The 16,494-nt window shown below is 43.6% G+C and overlaps 1 protein-coding gene across 1 annotated transcript; it reads left to right on the forward strand.

The window, feature by feature from the left end:
* Positions 1-2,970: 2,970 nt before the first annotated feature.
* On the forward strand, positions 2,971-14,697 carry LOC106578200 (uncharacterized). Its single transcript, XM_014156841.2, has 7 exons — positions 2,971-4,440; positions 4,957-5,316; positions 9,732-9,761; positions 10,155-10,234; positions 11,932-12,022; positions 14,082-14,198; positions 14,312-14,697. The coding sequence occupies exons 1-7, from the start codon at positions 4,407-4,409 to the stop codon at positions 14,467-14,469; spliced, it is 870 nt and encodes a 289-aa protein (XP_014012316.1). The 5' UTR covers positions 2,971-4,406; the 3' UTR covers positions 14,470-14,697.
* The last annotated feature ends 1,797 nt before the right edge of the window (positions 14,698-16,494 follow it).

The raw sequence follows: 16,494 nt of genomic DNA on the forward strand, positions 1-16,494 counted from the left end.
TTTATATACAGTACCAGTCAAAACCTACTCATTCAAGGGTTTTTCTTTATTTTTTACTATTTTCTACATTGTAGAATAATAGTGAAGACGTCAAAACTATGAAATAACACATATGGAATCATGTAGTAACCAAAAAAGTGTTTAACCTCTTACATCTAGACGTTCCGCTAGCGGAACACCTGCTCCAATATCCAATGATGGGCGTGGCGCGAATTACAAATTCCTCAAAAATACAAAAACTTCCATTTTTCAAACATATGACTATTTTACACCATTTTAAAGACAAGACTCTCCTTTATCTAACCACACTGTCCGATTTCAAAAAGGCTTTACAGCGAAAGCAAAACATTAGATTATGTCAGCAGAGTACCCAGCCAGAAATAATCAGACACCCATTTTTCAAGCTAGCATATAATGTCACAAAAACCCAGAAGACAGCTAAATGCAGCACTAACCTTTGATGATCTTCATCAGATGACACACCTAGGACATTATGTTATACAATACATGCATGTTTTGTTCAATCAAGTTCATATTTATATCAAAAAACAGCTTTTTACATTAGCATGTGACGTTCAGAACTAGCATACCCCCCGCAAACTTCCGGGGAATTTGCTAACAATTTACTAAATTACTCACGATAAACGTTCACAAAAAGCATAACAATTATTTTAAGAATTATAGATACATAACTCCTCTATTCACTCGATATGTCCGATTTTAAAATAGCTTTTTGGTGAAAGCACATTTTGCAATATTCTAAGTACATAGCCCAGCCATCACGGGCTAGCTATTTAGACACCCGGCAAGTTTAGCACTCACCAATATCAGATTTACTATTCTAAAAGTTTGATTACCTTTTGTTGTCTTCGTCAGAATGCACTCCCAGGACTGCTACTTCAATAACAAATGTTGGTTTGGTCCAAAATAATCCATCGTTATATCCGAATAGCGGCGTTTTGTTCGTGCGTCCCAGACACTATCCGAATGGTAAAGAAGGGTCGCACGCATGGTGCAAATCGTGACAAAAAAAATCTAAATATTCCATTACCGTACTTCGAAGCATGTCAACCGCTGTTTAAAATCAATTTTTATGCCATTTTTCTCGTAAAAAAGCGATAATATTCCGACCGGGAATGTCCATTTAGCTAAACAGAGGAATGAAAACAAACCTTTCGGTCGACGCGGGCACGAGCCTGAGTCTCACAGTACTGTAACCAGCCACTACCCAAACGCGCTACTTTTTTTCAGCCAGAGCCTGCAAAGCCACGATTCTGCTTTTTGCCGCCTTCTGAGAACCTATGGCAGCCGTAGGAAGTGTCACGGGACAGCTAAGATCCTCACTCTTCAATAAACAGAGACAAGAAGAACGACACCTTGTCAGACAGGCCACTTCCTGCATGAAATGTTCTCAGATTTTGGCCTGCCATATGAGTTCTGTTATACTCACAGACACCATTCAAACAGTTTTAGAAACTTTAGGGTGTTTTCTATCCAAAGCCAATAATTATATGCATATTCTAGTTACTGGGCAGGAGTAGTAACCAGATTAAATCGGGTACGTTTTTTTATCCAGCCGTGAAAATACTGCCCCCTAGCCATAACAGGTTAATAAATCAAAATATATTTTCACACTCTTGGCATTCTCTCAACCAGCTTCATGAGGAATGCTTTTCCAACAGTCTTGAAGGAGTTCCCACATATGCTGAGGACTTGTTGGCTGCTTTTCCTTCACTCTGTGATCCAACTTATCCCAAACCATCTCAATTGAGTTGAGGTCGGTTGATTGTGGGGGCCAGGTCATCTGATGCAGCACTCCATCACTCTCCTCCTTGGTCAAATAGCCCTTACACAGCCTGGAGGTGGGGTTGGGTCATTGTCCTGTTGAAAAACAAATGATAGTCCCACTAAGTGCAAACCAGATGGGTTGGCGTATCGCTGCAGAATGCTGTGGTAGCCATGCTGGTTAAGTGTGCCTTGAATTCTAAATAAATCACTGACAGTGTCACCAGCAAAGCACCATCACACCTCCTCCTCCATGCTTCACGATGGGAACCACACATGCAGAGATCATCCGTTCACCTACTCTGCATCTCACAAAGACACGGCGGTTGAAACCAAAAATCTCAAATTTGGACTCATCAGACCAAAGAACAGATTTCCACCGGTCTAATGTCCATTGCTCGTGTTTCTTGGCCCAAGCAAGTCTCTTCTTATTATTGGTGTCCTTTAGTAGTGGTTTCTTTGCAGCAATTCGACCATGAAGGCCTGATTCACGCAGTCTCCTCTGAACAGTTGATGTTGAGATGTGTCTGTTACTTGAACTCTGAAGCGTTTATTTGGGCTCCAATTTCTGAGGCTTGTAAATCTAATGAACTTATCCTCTGCAGCAGAGGTAACTCTGGGTCTTCCTTTCCTGTGGTGGTCCTCATGAGAGCCAGTTTCATCATAGTGCTTGATGGTTTTTGTGACTGCACTTGAAAGAACTTTCAACATTTTTGAAATTTTCCCGATTGAATGACCTTCATTTCTTAAAGTAATGATGGACTGTCATTTCTCTTTGCTTATTTGAGCTGTTCTTGCCAAAATATGGACTTGGTCTTTTACCAAATAGGGCTATCTTCTGTATACCACCCCTACCTTGTCACAACACAACTGATTGGCTTAAACATATTAGGAAGGAAAGAAATTCCACAAATGTACTTTTAACAAAAGTCACCTGTTAATTGAAATCCATTCCAGGTGACTACCTCATGAAGCTGGTTGAGAGAATGCCAAGAGTGTGCAAAACTGTCATCAAGGCAAAGGGTGGCTACTTTCAAGAATCTCAAATATAAAACATATTTAGATTTGTTTAACACTTTTTTTGGGGGTTATTACATGATTCCATATGTGTTATTTCATAGTGTTGATGTCTTCACTATTATTCTACAATGTAGAATATATATATATATATATATATATATATATATATATTTTAAATAGCTAAACCCTTGAATGAGTAGGTGTGTTCTAAAACTTTTTGACTGGTACTGTGTATATATATTTATGACCTCACAACTGGGAAATAAGAGATTCCAGGGAGCATTTGAAGGCAGCATTCTGGTACTGCATTTGAGTTGTCAGTGGTCTGTATATGCCTCTGTAAAGGTGACGAGGATGAATTCTGCCTGGAAACAACCTGAAAGTCTACACAACGTCCTTTTTTTAAAGTCTACTTCCTGACAGACCGAGAGAAGCACAATGACTATGTACTGACTCCAGTGAGCGTAGCCTTGCTATTGAGAAAGGCCGCCGTAGGCAGACTATGTGCACACTGCCCACAAAATGAGGTGGAAACTGAGCTGCACTTCCTGACCTCCTGACATATATTTCCCTCAGATTACGCAGACCTACAAAGAATATGAAAAGCAAATCCAACCTTGATAAACTCCCATATCTACTGGGTGAAATACCACAGTGTGTCGTCACAGCAGCAATATGTGTGACCTGTTGCCACAAGAAAAGGTCAACCAGTGAAGAACAAACACCATTGTCAATACAACCCATAATTATATTTATTTTCCCTTCTGTACTTTTAACTATTTGCACATCATTACAACACTGTATATAGACATATCACATTTGAAATGTTTCTATTCTTTCGGAACTGTTGTGAGGGTAATGTTTACTGTTCATTTTTTGTTTATCTATTTCACTTGCTTTGGCAATGTAAACATATGTTTCCCATGGCAATAAAGCACTTTGAATTAAAATTCAAATTGAGAGAGAACCACAGAGAGAGAGAGAGAGAGAGTGAGCATCCTGTCAGAGGGGAGGGCCAGGGTTGTGTTTCAATAGTCTTAAGCAGCTTTCTCTCCCTCGTCTGTCTCTCCTTCATCAATCAACTGAACAGATGAAAACAGAACTTTGTCAGCATCCATCCACTACAGCTCTCAGACTCAACTCTAATCAGGGGCCTGATTTAGACCTGGGACACCAGGTGGGTGATTTCCCCTCTAATCAGGGACTGATTTAGACCTGGGACACCAGGTGGGTGATTCCCCTCTAATCAGGGACTGATTTAGACCTGGGACACCAGGTGGGTGATTTCCCTCTAATCGGGGCCTGATTTAGACCTGGGTTATATTAGTAATCAGGTAGAAGAGAAAACTGGAGTTGGTAGGGTCAGAGTTCAGTACCTACAGTATATTGGTTTAATCTAATATGAGGATACAGTACAGAGAAGAGGAGAGTAGAGGAGAAGTCACTGTAGTCTACTAAGAGACAGCCCAGCCCAGCTAGGGGTTTGTGGTCTGTGACTCAATTCCTGTCAGAGAGAGACGCTGAGGAGAAAAATACTTGACTTTCGTCTCTACACGTGTGACAGACTTGGTACTGTCCAAACATTGTGATAAATCATCAATATGCCATCGATCTGCATTCAGCGCTATGTCCTGGGTGAGTTTATCAATTGTTTATTGTTCTACAACACATTTCCTCTCTCAATTATCTCTCTCTGTTCTCTCTCTGTTATCTCTCTGTTCTCTCTCTCTGTTATCTCTCTGTTCTCTCTGTTCTCTGTTCTCTCTCTGTTATCTCTCTCTGTTCTCTGTTCTCTCTATCTCTGTTCTCTCTCTCTGTTATCTCTGTTCTCTGTTCTCTCTTTCTATCTCTCTGTTCTTTCTATCTCTGTTCTTTCTCTCTATCTCTCTGTTCTCTCTATCTCTGTGTTATCTCTATCTCTGTTCTCTCTCTATCTCTCTGTTCTCTCTCTGTGTTATCTCTATCTCTGTTCTCTCTCTGTTATCTCTCTCTGTTATCTCTATCTCTGTTCTCTCTCTGTTATCTCTCTTTTATCTCTGTCATCTCTCTCTCTTATCACTCTCTTCTTTCCATCCATTCCCTCCCTATCACAGTCAGCATGTGTCGGATGAGTCTGAATGAGTTGTTTTCTCTCTTTCTCCTGTCCTCCAGGCCTCCTGGTGCTCATGGGGTCCAGAGCTGTTGGAGAAAGCAGCATATACATCAACCTCACCTCCACCCCTACTGATACCCCCTCTACAGCCAGCCTGACCCCCTCTACAGCCAGCCTGACCCCCTCTACAGCCAGCCTGACCCCCTCTACAGCCAACCAGACCCCCTCTACAGCCAGCCTGACCCCCTCTACAGCCAGCCTGACCCCCTCTACAGCCAGCCTGACCCCCTCTACAGCCAGCCTGACCCCCTCTACAGCCAACCAGACCGCCCAGACTACGTCATCAGGGGTGACAGCCCTCAGCCAATCACAGGGCAGGGAGACCACTACGACCACGGAAACCACAACATCATTACCAGGTAACGGACAACTTGTGTCTGTCTTCAGTCCCTGCTCTCTCTCTCTCTCTGTCTCTCTGTCTTCAGTCCCTGCTCTCTCTCTCTCTCTCTCTGTCTGTCTTCAGTCCCTGCTCTCTCTCTCTCTCTCTGTCTGTCTTCAGTCCCTGCTCTCTCTCTCTCTCTGTCTGTCTTCAGTCCCTGCTCTCTCTCTCTCTCTGTCTGTCTTCAGTCCCTGCTCTCTCTCTCTCTCTCTCTGTCTGTCTTCAGTCCCTGCTCTCTCTCTCTCTGTCTGTCTGTCTGTCTTCAGTCCCTGCTCTCTCTCTCTCTCTGTCTGTCTGTCTTCAGTCCCTGCTCTCTCTCTCTCTCTGTCTGTCTGTCTTCAGTCCCTGCTCTCTCTCTCTCTCTGTCTGTCTGTCTTCAGTCCCTGCTCTCTCTCTCTCTCTCTGTCTGTCTGTCTTCAGTCCCTGCTCTCTCTCTCTCTCTCTGTCTGTCTGTCTTCAGTCCCTGCTCTCTCTCTCTCTCTGTCTGTCTTCAGTCCCTGCTCTCTCTCTCTCTCTGTCTGTCTTCAGTCCCTGCTCTCTCTCTCTCTCTGTCTGTCTTCAGTCCCTGCTCTCTCTCTCTGTCTTCAGTCCCTGCTCTCTCTCTCTCTCTCTCTGTCTGTCTTCAGTCCCTGCTCTCTCTCTCTCTCTCTCTGTCTGTCTTCAGTCCCTGCTCTCTCTCTCTCTCTCTCTGTCTGTCTTCAGTCCCTGCTCTCTCTCTCTCTCTCTGTCTGTCTTCAGTCCCTGCTCTCTCTCTCTCTGTCTGTCTTCAGTCCCTGCTCTCTCTCTCTCTGTCTGTCTTCAGTCCCTGCTCTCTCTCTCTCTGTCTGTCTTCAGTCCCTGCTCTCTCTCTCTCTGTCTGTCTTCAGTCCCTGCTCTCTCTCTCTCTGTCTGTCTTCAGTCCCTGCTCTCTCTGTCTGTCTTCAGTCCCTGCTCTCTCTGTCTGTCTTCAGTCCCTGCTCTCTCTGTCTGTCTTCAGTCCCTGCTCTCTCTCTCTCTGTCTGTCTTCAGTCCCTGCTCTCTCTGTCTGTCTTCAGTCCCTGCTCTCTCTCTCTGTCTGTCTGTCTTCAGTCCCTGCTCTCTCGGTGTTTGTTTGTAACAGAGCGGTATATGGTAGCCCCAGCCCTGTAGCTAGCTTGTATTCCACCAGTGGCGGTCAGTGCCGTTTAAGATGAGGGAGGACGGTTCTTTTTTCTATCATCATGGCCTTATTTCTATTAGACAAATTCAGGTATGTTGATGTCCGTTCCGTTTGCTTCCGTTGAAAAAATATTTTTCAACAGAATCGGTGGAATGAATACACCCCTGATTACACACAAACACAGTTCACTTTCATAGCAGCCACATACAAACAGCATGATCCCTTTCATAGCAGCCACATACAAACAGCATGATCCCTTTCATAGCAGCCACATACAAACAGCATGATCCCTTCCATAGCAGCCACATACAAACAGCATGATCACTGTCATTGCAGCCACATACAAACTGCATGATCCCTTTCATAGCAGCCACATACAAACAGCATGATCCCTTTCATAGCAGCCACATACAAACAGCATGATCCCTGTCATAGCAGCCACATACAAACAGCATGATCCCTTTCATAGCAGCCACATACAAACAGCATGATCACTGTCATAGCAGCCACATACAAACAGCATGATCACTGTCATAGCAGCCACATACAAACAGCATGATCACTGTCATAGCAGCCACATACAAACAGCATGATCACTGTCATAGCAGCCACATACAAACAGCATGATCACTGTCATAGCAGCCACATACAAACAGCATGATCCCTTTCATAGCAGCCACATACAAACAGCATGATCACTGTCATTGCAGCCACATACAAACAGCATGATCACTGTCATTGCAGCCACATACAAACAGCATGATCACTGTCATAGCAGCCACATACAAACAGCATGATCCCTTTCATATCAGCCACATACAAACAGCATGATCCCTTTCATATCAGCCACATACAAACAGCATGATCCCTTTCATAGCAGCCACATACAAACAGCATGATCCCTTTCATAGCAGCCACATACAAACAGCATGATCCCTTCCATAGCAGCCACATACAAACAGCATGATCACTGTCATTGCAGCCACATACAAACAGCATGATCACTGTCATAGCAGCCACATACAAACAGCATGATCCCTTTCATAGCAGCCACATACAAACAGCATGATCACTGTCATAGCAGCCACATACAAACAGCATGATCCCTTTCATAGCAGCCACATACAAACAGCATGATCACTGTCATAGCAGCCACATACAAACAGCATGATCACTGTCATAGCAGCCACATACAAACAGCATGATCACTGTCATAGCAGCCACATACAAACAGCATGATCCCTTTCATTGCAGCCACATACAAACAGCATGATCACTGTCATAGCAGCCACATACAAACAGCATGATCCCTTTCATAGCAGCCACATACAAACAGCATGATCCCTTTCATATCAGCCACATACAAACAGCATGATCCCTTTCATATCAGCCACATACAAACAGCATGATCACTGTCATAGCAGCCACATACAAACAGCATGATCCCTTTCATATCAGCCACATACAAACAGCATGATCCCTTTCATATCAGCCACATACAAACAGCATGATCCCTTTGATTGTTGTATAATTCCATCTACATCTATCTGTCCTTCTCCTTTCACCTTTTTTTCTTGTGGACTTAAATGCAACAGCACAACAGCTGTCTGTGACCAGACGAAAAAACCTTTCCAAGCCAAACCTTCATACCATCAGGTAGGGTAGCCTAGTGGTTAGAGCGTTGGACTAGTAACCGAAAGGTTGCAAGATCGAATCCCCCAAGCTGACAAGGTAAAAATCTGTCGTTCTGCCCCTGAACAAGGCAGTTAAACCCCACTGTTCCTAGGCTGTCGTTGAAAATAAGAATTTGTTCTTAACTGACTTGCCTAGTTAAAATAAAGGTAACATTTAAAAAAAAGTTACACACAGCCTACATCGTTGTCACGTCATGGTCAACATAGCTACTAGAACTAACGCGTTAGTAAACCCGCTACAATCATGCAGTACAGTCAGCAAGCAGTTTAGCAGTTACACTGGCGGGCCCCAGTGGCAATGCAGTTGTAAAATCAAAAGCTTTACCTTAGAAGAGTTCCAGTGTTGTGTTAGATAGTCATAGCCAGCTAGCTAACATAGCATCCCTCTGTTTGAGCCGGGTGTTTGAGTACGCTAAACTAGCTAGCTGTATTTGTTAGATAAGTGAAACTGCAAGAAAAAAAAGCAGCCCTTTCTCTCTATTGGCATCTCTCTTTGTTTGAGCCGGGTGTTTTCAGTAACCAAACTAGCCAGCTGCATTCACTTTCACAGCTAAAGTTGAAAAAATAAATAAAGCCAAATATAGCTCTTTCTCTTGCTTCTGCTTAATTTTGGGGGAAATTCATTTGTTCAAAACTGTTCAACCATTGTCTTTCTCTCTCTTTGAGTCAACTATTCACCACATGTTATGCACTGCAGTGCTAGCTAGCTGTAGCTTATTCTTTCAGTACTAGATTCATTCTCTGATCCTTTGATTGGATGGACAACATGTCAGTTCCTGCTGCAAGAGCTCTGATAGGTTGGAGGACGTCTTCTTGAAGATGTCATAATCACTGTGTAAGTCTATAGAAGAGGTTGAGAACCATGAGCCTCCCAGGTTTTGTATTGAAGTCAATGTACCCAGAGGAGGACGGAAGCTAGCTGTCCTCCGGCTACACCATGGTGCTACACTACATAGTGCTGTTGAGGCTACTGTAGACCTTCATCGCAAAACAGTGTGTTTGAATCAATTATTTGGTGATGTGAATATATTTAGTATAGTTTTATCTAAAAAAAAAAAGGTAACTTTTTAAAACAAAGTTTCACATTTGTTATTTGTATTAAATTGACTGCGACAGATGGTCCTCCCCTTCCTCCGCTGTGCTCTACCCGTCGGTGTGAGTAGAACACAGCGTTGTACGGTAGCCGCAAGCCTGAAGCTAGTTCACTGCTTTCTGTCTTCCTGTCTCTCTAACCACAGCTATCTCACACACACAGTCACACACACACACACACACACACACACACACACACACACACACACACACACACACCCCGGTCTGTGCTTTATAAATGATACCATTTGGTTGAGTCTCTCTGGTCTGTGTATATAATATATAGATGATACCATTTGGTTGAGTCTCTCTGGTCTGTGTATATAATATATAAATGATACCATTTGGTTGAGTCTCTCTGGTCTGTGTATATAATATATAAATGATACCATTTGGTTGAGTCTCTCTGGTCTGTGTATATAATATATAGATGATGACATATTGATGACATTGTTTCTGTGTTTGTTCCAGTTTCAGCCTACAGAGGAAGTGACATTGCAGGTATATGACCAATAGGAATTTGACTCATTTTTTTTTTTTTTCTTCTTTTTACTCATTTGTTTTACAAATGTTTATGGATGAACTGCAACCCTATTCACAACATTGTCTCTCTCTACCCCCTCCACCCTTTCTTTCTCTCTCTCTCTCTCTCTCTCTCTTCTCTCTCCTTCTCTCTCTCTCTCTCCTCTCTCTCCTCTCTCTCTCTTCTCTCTCTCTCTCCTCTCTCTCTTTCTCTCTCTCTCTCTCTCTCTCTCTCTCTCTCTCTCTCTCTCTCTCTCTCTCTCTCTCTCTCTCTCTCTCTCTCTCTCTCTCTCTCTCTCTCTCTCTCTCTCTCTCTCTCTCTCTCTCTCTCTCTCTCTCTCTCTCTCTCTCCTCCCTCTCTCTCTCCTGTAGGCTATGTAATCCTGTTCCTCATATTGTTGGCTGTTGTGTGTCTGGTGGTGATTCTCTATATCCTGAGGAAGAAGTCCAGGGTGAGACATCCAGGGCTTTAAAACACTATCCCGTTACTGTATTACATAGTCAAGGAAGACTCAGGGCTTTACTTGTTGTGAAGGATATGTTTTGCAGTCTGTTCCTCCAAGGCTTTGGTAAAAGAGAAGGGGGGGAAAAAACAATATTGTTTACCTGGAGAGGTATGAGAAAATATGAATTTCTGAAAGGCTCTAGGTGGGTCACCCAGTCACAGAGTCCCATCCCATACAGGCTCTAGGTGGGTCATAGAGTCCCATCCCATACAGGCTCTAGGTGGGTCATAGAGTCCCATCCCATACAGGCTCTAGGTTGGTCATAGAGTCCCATCCCATACAGGCTCTAGGTTGGTCATAGAGTCCCATCCCATACAGGCTCTAGGTGGGTCATAGAGTCCCATCCCATACAGGCTCTAGGTGGGTCATAGAGCCCCATCCCATACAGGCTCTAGGTGGGTCATAGAGTCCCATCCCATACAGGCTCTAGGTGGGTCATAGAGTCCCATCCCATACAGGCTCTAGGTGGGTCATAGAGTCCCATCCCATACAGGCTCTAGGTGGGTCATAGAGTCCCATCCCATACAGGCTCTAGGTGGGTCACAGAGTCCCATCCCATACAGGCTCTAGGTGGGTCATAGAGTCCCATCCCATACAGGCTCTAGGTGGGTCACAGAGTCCCATCCCATACAGGCTCTAGGTGGGTCATAGAGTCCCATCCCATACAGGCTCTAGGTGGGTCATAGAGTCCCATCCCATACAGGCTCTAGGTGGGTCATAGAGCCCCATCCCATACAGGCTCTAGGTGGGTCATAGAGTCCCATCCCATACAGGCTCTAGGTGGGTCATAGAGTCCCATCCCATACAGGCTCTAGGTGGGTCATAGAGTCCCATCCCATACAGGCTCTAGGTGGGTCATAGAGTCCCATCCCATACAGGCTCTAGGTGGGTCATAGAGTCCCATCCCATACAGGCTCTAGGTGGGTCATAGAGTCCCATCCCATACAGGCTCTAGGTGGGTCATAGAGTCCCATCCCATACAGGCTCTAGGTGGGTCATAGAGTCCCATCCCATACAGGCTCTAGGTGGGTCATAGAGTCCCATCCCATACAGGCTCTAGGTGGGTCATAGAGTCCCATCCCATACAGGCTCTAGGTGGGTCATAGAGTCCCATCCCATACAGGCTCTAGGTGGGTCATAGAGTCCCATCCCATACAGGCTCTAGGTGGGTCATAGAGTCCCATCCCATACAGGCTCTAGGTGGGTCATAGAGTCCCATCCCATACAGGCTCTAGGTGGGTCACAGAGTCCCATCCCATACAGGCTCTAGGTGGGTCACAGAGTCCCATCCCATACAGGCTCTAGGTGGGTCACAGAGTCCCATCCCATACAGGCTCTAGGTGGGTCACAGAGTCCCATCCCATACAGGCTCTAGGTTGGTCACAGAGTCCCATCCCATACAGGCTCTAGGTGGGTCATAGAGTCCCATCCCATACAGGCTCTAGGTGGGTCATAGAGTCCCATCCCATACAGGCTCTAGGTGGGTCACAGAGTCCCATCCCATACAGGCTCTAGGTGGGTCATAGAGTCCCATCCCATACAGGCTCTAGGTGGGTCATAGAGTCCCATCCCATACAGGCGTTTGGAACCGTCCGTCCTCAGATCAGTCTGATTATTATGCTGATGTTGTTGTTTCTCTTCAGAGGTACTCGTTTGACCTGCAGCATCCAGGTTATGACCACGACACCCCACTCACCTGCGTGGAACAACCCGGAACCTTCGAACTCAACAACGGTAACCATGGTGGTATTACTGTTTGGTAACCATGGTGACATTACTATTTGGTAACCATGGTGGTATTACTATTTGGTAACATTACTATTTGGTAACCATGGTGACATTACTATTTGGTAACCATGGTGACATTACTATTTGGTAACATTACTATTTGGTAACCATGGTAACATTGCTATTTGGTAACCATGGTGGTATTACTATTTGGTAACATTACTATTTGGTAACCATGGTAACATTACTATTTGATAACCATGGTAACATTGATATTTGGTAACCATGATGGTATTACTGTTTGGTAACCATGGTGGTATTACTGTTTGGTAACCATGGTGGTATTACTGTTTGGTAACCATGGTGGCATTACTATTTGGTAACATGGTGGTATTACTATTTGGTAACCATGGTAACATTACTATTTGGTAACATGGTGGTATTACTATTTGGTAACCATGGTAACATTACTATTTGGTAACCATGTAGGCATTACTATTTGGTAACCATGGTGGTATTACTATTTGGTAACATTACTATTTGGTAACCATGGTAACATTGCTATTTGGTAACCATGGTGGTATTACTATTTGGTAACATTACTATTTGGTAACCATGGTGACATTACTATTTGGTAACCATGGTGGCATTACTGTTTGGTAACCATGGTGGCATTACTGTTTGGTAACCATGGTGGCATTACTGTTTGGTAACCATGGTGGTATTACTATTTGGTAACCATGGTAACATTACTATTTGGTAACATTACTATTTGGTAACCATGGGAACGTTGCTATTTGGTAACCATGGTGGCATTACTATTTGGTAACCATGGTGGCATTACTATTTGTCTGTCTGTCTGTTACGCCCGTCTGTCTGTCTGTACATCACCTGGGGAGATGTGGAATATGTTTTGTTTATATATACAGTGTGCATTCTGAAAGTATTCAGACCCCTTTACTTTTTCCACATTTTGTTACGTTACAGCCTTATTATAAAATTGATACAATACATTTTTTCCCCTCATCAATCTACACACAATACCCCATAATGACATCACAATACCCCATAATGACATCACAATATCCCATAAGAACAAACAGGTTTTTAGTAATGTATAAAAAATTCAGATCCTTTGCTATGAGACTACAAATTGAGCTCAGGTGCATCCTGTTTCCATTGATCATCCTTGAGATGTTTCTACAACTTGATTGGAGTCCACCTGTGGTAAATTCAATTGATTGGACATGATTTGGAAAGGCAAACACCTGTCTATATAAGGTCCCACAGTTGACAGGGCATGTCAGAGCTAAAACTCTCCCCCTCCAACCTGACAGAGAGGATCTGCAGAGAAGAATGGGAGAAACTCCCCAAATACAGGTGTGCCAAGTTTGTAGCATCATACCCAAGAAGACTCAAGGCTGTAATCGCTGCCAAAGGTGCTTTAACAAAGTACTGAGTAAATGGTCTGAATATTTATGCAAATGTGATATTTCCGTATTTTAAAAAATTTTTTTTGCTAAAATGTCTAAACCTGTTTTTGTTTCGTCCTAATGGGATATTGTGATGTCATTATGGGGTATTGTGATGTCATTATGGGGTATTGTGATGTCATTATGGGGTATTGTGATGTCATTATGGGGTATTGTGATATCATTATGGGGTATTGTGATGTCATTATGGGGTATTGTGATGTCAATATGGGGTATTGTGATATCATTATGGGGTATTGTGATATCATTATGGGGTATTGTGATGTCATTATGGGGTATTGTGATGTCATTATGGGGTATTGTGATGTCAATATGGGGTATTGTGATATCAATATGGGGTATTGTGATATCATTATGGGGTATTGTGATATCATTATGGGGTATTGTGATGTCATTATGGGGTATTGTGATGTCATTATGGGGTATTGTGATGTCATTATGGGGTATTGTGATGTCATTATGGGGTATTGTGTGTAGATTGATGAGGGGGACAAAAAAGTCAAGGGGTCTGAATACTTTCTGAATGCTCTGTGATATCCAGGTACCTAGATATATTATATGTTGTATTTTAGATCAGGAGATCCGGGAGTCTGAGAGAGAGTGTGGTGATGAGGAGCCCCATGCTATGAGCCCTGTAGCTAACGGCTCAGCTATGGGTGCTGGAGAGACTAGGTCTACAGGGGAGAACGGTAAGGAAACTCTTACTAAGTCTGTAGTCCCCTGGTGTCAGGAATACGTGAAAAACATACTGAGAAACACTGATATCTCCATCTGTCTCTCTCTCTCTGTCTCTGTCTAACAGAAGGAGAGAAGCAGGCTCATGGTGATAGTGATGGAGACAGCTTCAACAACTTCTGTGCCACTGATGTCACTCTGACTCCGCCCATAGAAAGGGTGGGCTTTAGCCTGGACCTGGACTTGAGTGACAAGATGTTACTCGGCTCCAGCCCTGACCTTTGACCCCTGTATGTCCAGATGAAGTCTTCACTAAGATCAGGACGTATAAAGCACCTTTATTTGATCTGTAAAATGTCCGAATGTAAACCGCTCCAAATAAGTTTTTACTTTCCGATACCGTTAAGTTCTTGATTATACATTTTTTGTTATTCATTTTAATAATGTTTTGAGCGTGACAATACCAAGAGAGAGATGTCATGTGGTTTTAGAATAAAAATATACTTCACAGAGGACTTGGCGTAATGTTTGGGGTAACGTCTGGAACTAAATGACTATCGCCCCGTTGCACTCACTTCCGTCATCATGAAATGCTTTGAGAGACTAGTCAAGGATCATATAACCTCCACCTTACCTGACACCCTAGACCCACTTCAATTTGCTTACCGCTGTCCAATCTGGACAAGAGGAATACCTACATAAGAATGCTGTTCATTGACTATAGCTCAGCATTCAACACCATAGTACTCTCCAAGCTCATTGTTAAGCTCGGGGCCCTGGTGTCTGAAACCCGCCCTGTGCAACTTGAGTCCTGGACTTCCTGACGGGACGCCCCCAGGTGGTGAAGGTAGGAAACAACACCTCCACTCTGCTGATCCTCAGCCACCTCCTGTACTCCCTGTTCACTAATGACTGCGTGGCCACGCACGCCTCCAACTCAAATCATCAAGATTGCAGACGACACTACAGTGGTAGGCCTGATTACCAACAATGACGAGACAGCTGTTATGAATCCCTTTGGCCCTGCAGGAAACGAGACCCGTAAACATAACTCAAATGCAAATTATAACAGTGAAAAGGAACAGTGAGAACAAAAACCACAGACAACTACAATCTACCGTCAAACACTCAGGGTTTATTGTTAAAACACACGGTAAAGGGGTGTGGGAAGAGGGGCTGAGCTGGACCCAGGGAAAGAAACAATCCAAAATCACCCCTAAGCTAGACTAGCCTGCATTAAAAACAGCTAACTAACTAACCAAAAATACAGTGGGGTGGTCCGCCCAGTTCTAACTAGGGTACATAGACACAGTATTCCTACGGGTAACGTATGCCCATGGGCGACTTGTCTTGGTTACCCCCTTTTCCCACCATCAAACAAACAGTCAACACTTTAACAAAACAATACTCACAGGATAACCGGGCAAATGTGACATGTAAGTTCAAAACAAAAGAGAGCTCTAGAAAGAGAAAGATTGAATAACGGAGAGATTGAAACAGAAAGATCGAGCTCCAGAGAAAACAACTGACTGGGTTTTTAAACCAAGGGAAAGGGGCTGTGATTGGGTAATGGAAAAGGAGCAGGTGTCTTCTGATTGGTGACTGATGATTGTCACCTGTGAGGGGAGAAGGAGAGAAAAGAAATACACACACACACAGGATACACACTCAGGATACCTGTATCCGTAACAACAGCCTACAGGGAGGAGGTGAGGGCCAATGGCGGACCGGTGCCAGGAAAATAACCTCCCACTCAGCATCAACAAAACGAAGGACCTGAGCGGAGACTTCAGGAAACAGCAGAGGGAGCACCCTCCCATCCACATGTACACATACTCTATTATATTCTACTGTATTTTACTCAATGCCACTTTGACACTGCTCGTCCTAATATTTATATATTTCTTAAATTCATTATTTTATACTTTGTATGTGTGAATTGTTAGATATTACTGCACTGTTGGAGCTAGGAACACAAGCATTTCATTACACCCGCAATAACATCTACTAAACATGTGTATGTGACCAATAATATTTTATTTAGAGAGGTAATGTGTGTGGAGAGGTAATGTGTGGAGAGGTCATGTGTGGAGAGGTAATGTGTGGAGAGGTAATGTGTGTGTTTGGGTAATGTGTGGAGAGGTAATGTATTTGTTTGGGTAATGTGTGGAGAGGTATATGTTCAGAAGGGGTTTTACTCAGTTTGGTGGGAATTACTTAGTCCCTCCCTCTCTTTGTCAATCAAATCAAATCAAATCAAATCACATTTATTTTTATATAGCCCTTCGTACATCAGCTGATATTCTCAAA

Source organism: Salmo salar, unplaced genomic scaffold (genome assembly GCF_905237065.1).
Source record: "Salmo salar unplaced genomic scaffold, Ssal_v3.1, whole genome shotgun sequence".
In the NCBI taxonomy this organism is placed as follows: domain Eukaryota; kingdom Metazoa; phylum Chordata; class Actinopteri; order Salmoniformes; family Salmonidae; genus Salmo; species Salmo salar.

Bases quoted from the DNA above. Each gene is read 5' to 3' on its own strand.
- LOC106578200 (XM_014156841.2), top strand. From the start codon at position 4,407: ATGCCATCGATCTGCATTCAGCGCTATGTCCTGG. The intron at 5,317-9,731 runs GTAACGGACAAC...TGTTTGTTCCAG, and splicing joins AACCACAACATCATTACCAG to TTTCAGCCTACAGAGGAAGT. The intron at 12,023-14,081 runs GTAACCATGGTG...GTTGTATTTTAG, and splicing joins AACCTTCGAACTCAACAACG to ATCAGGAGATCCGGGAGTCT.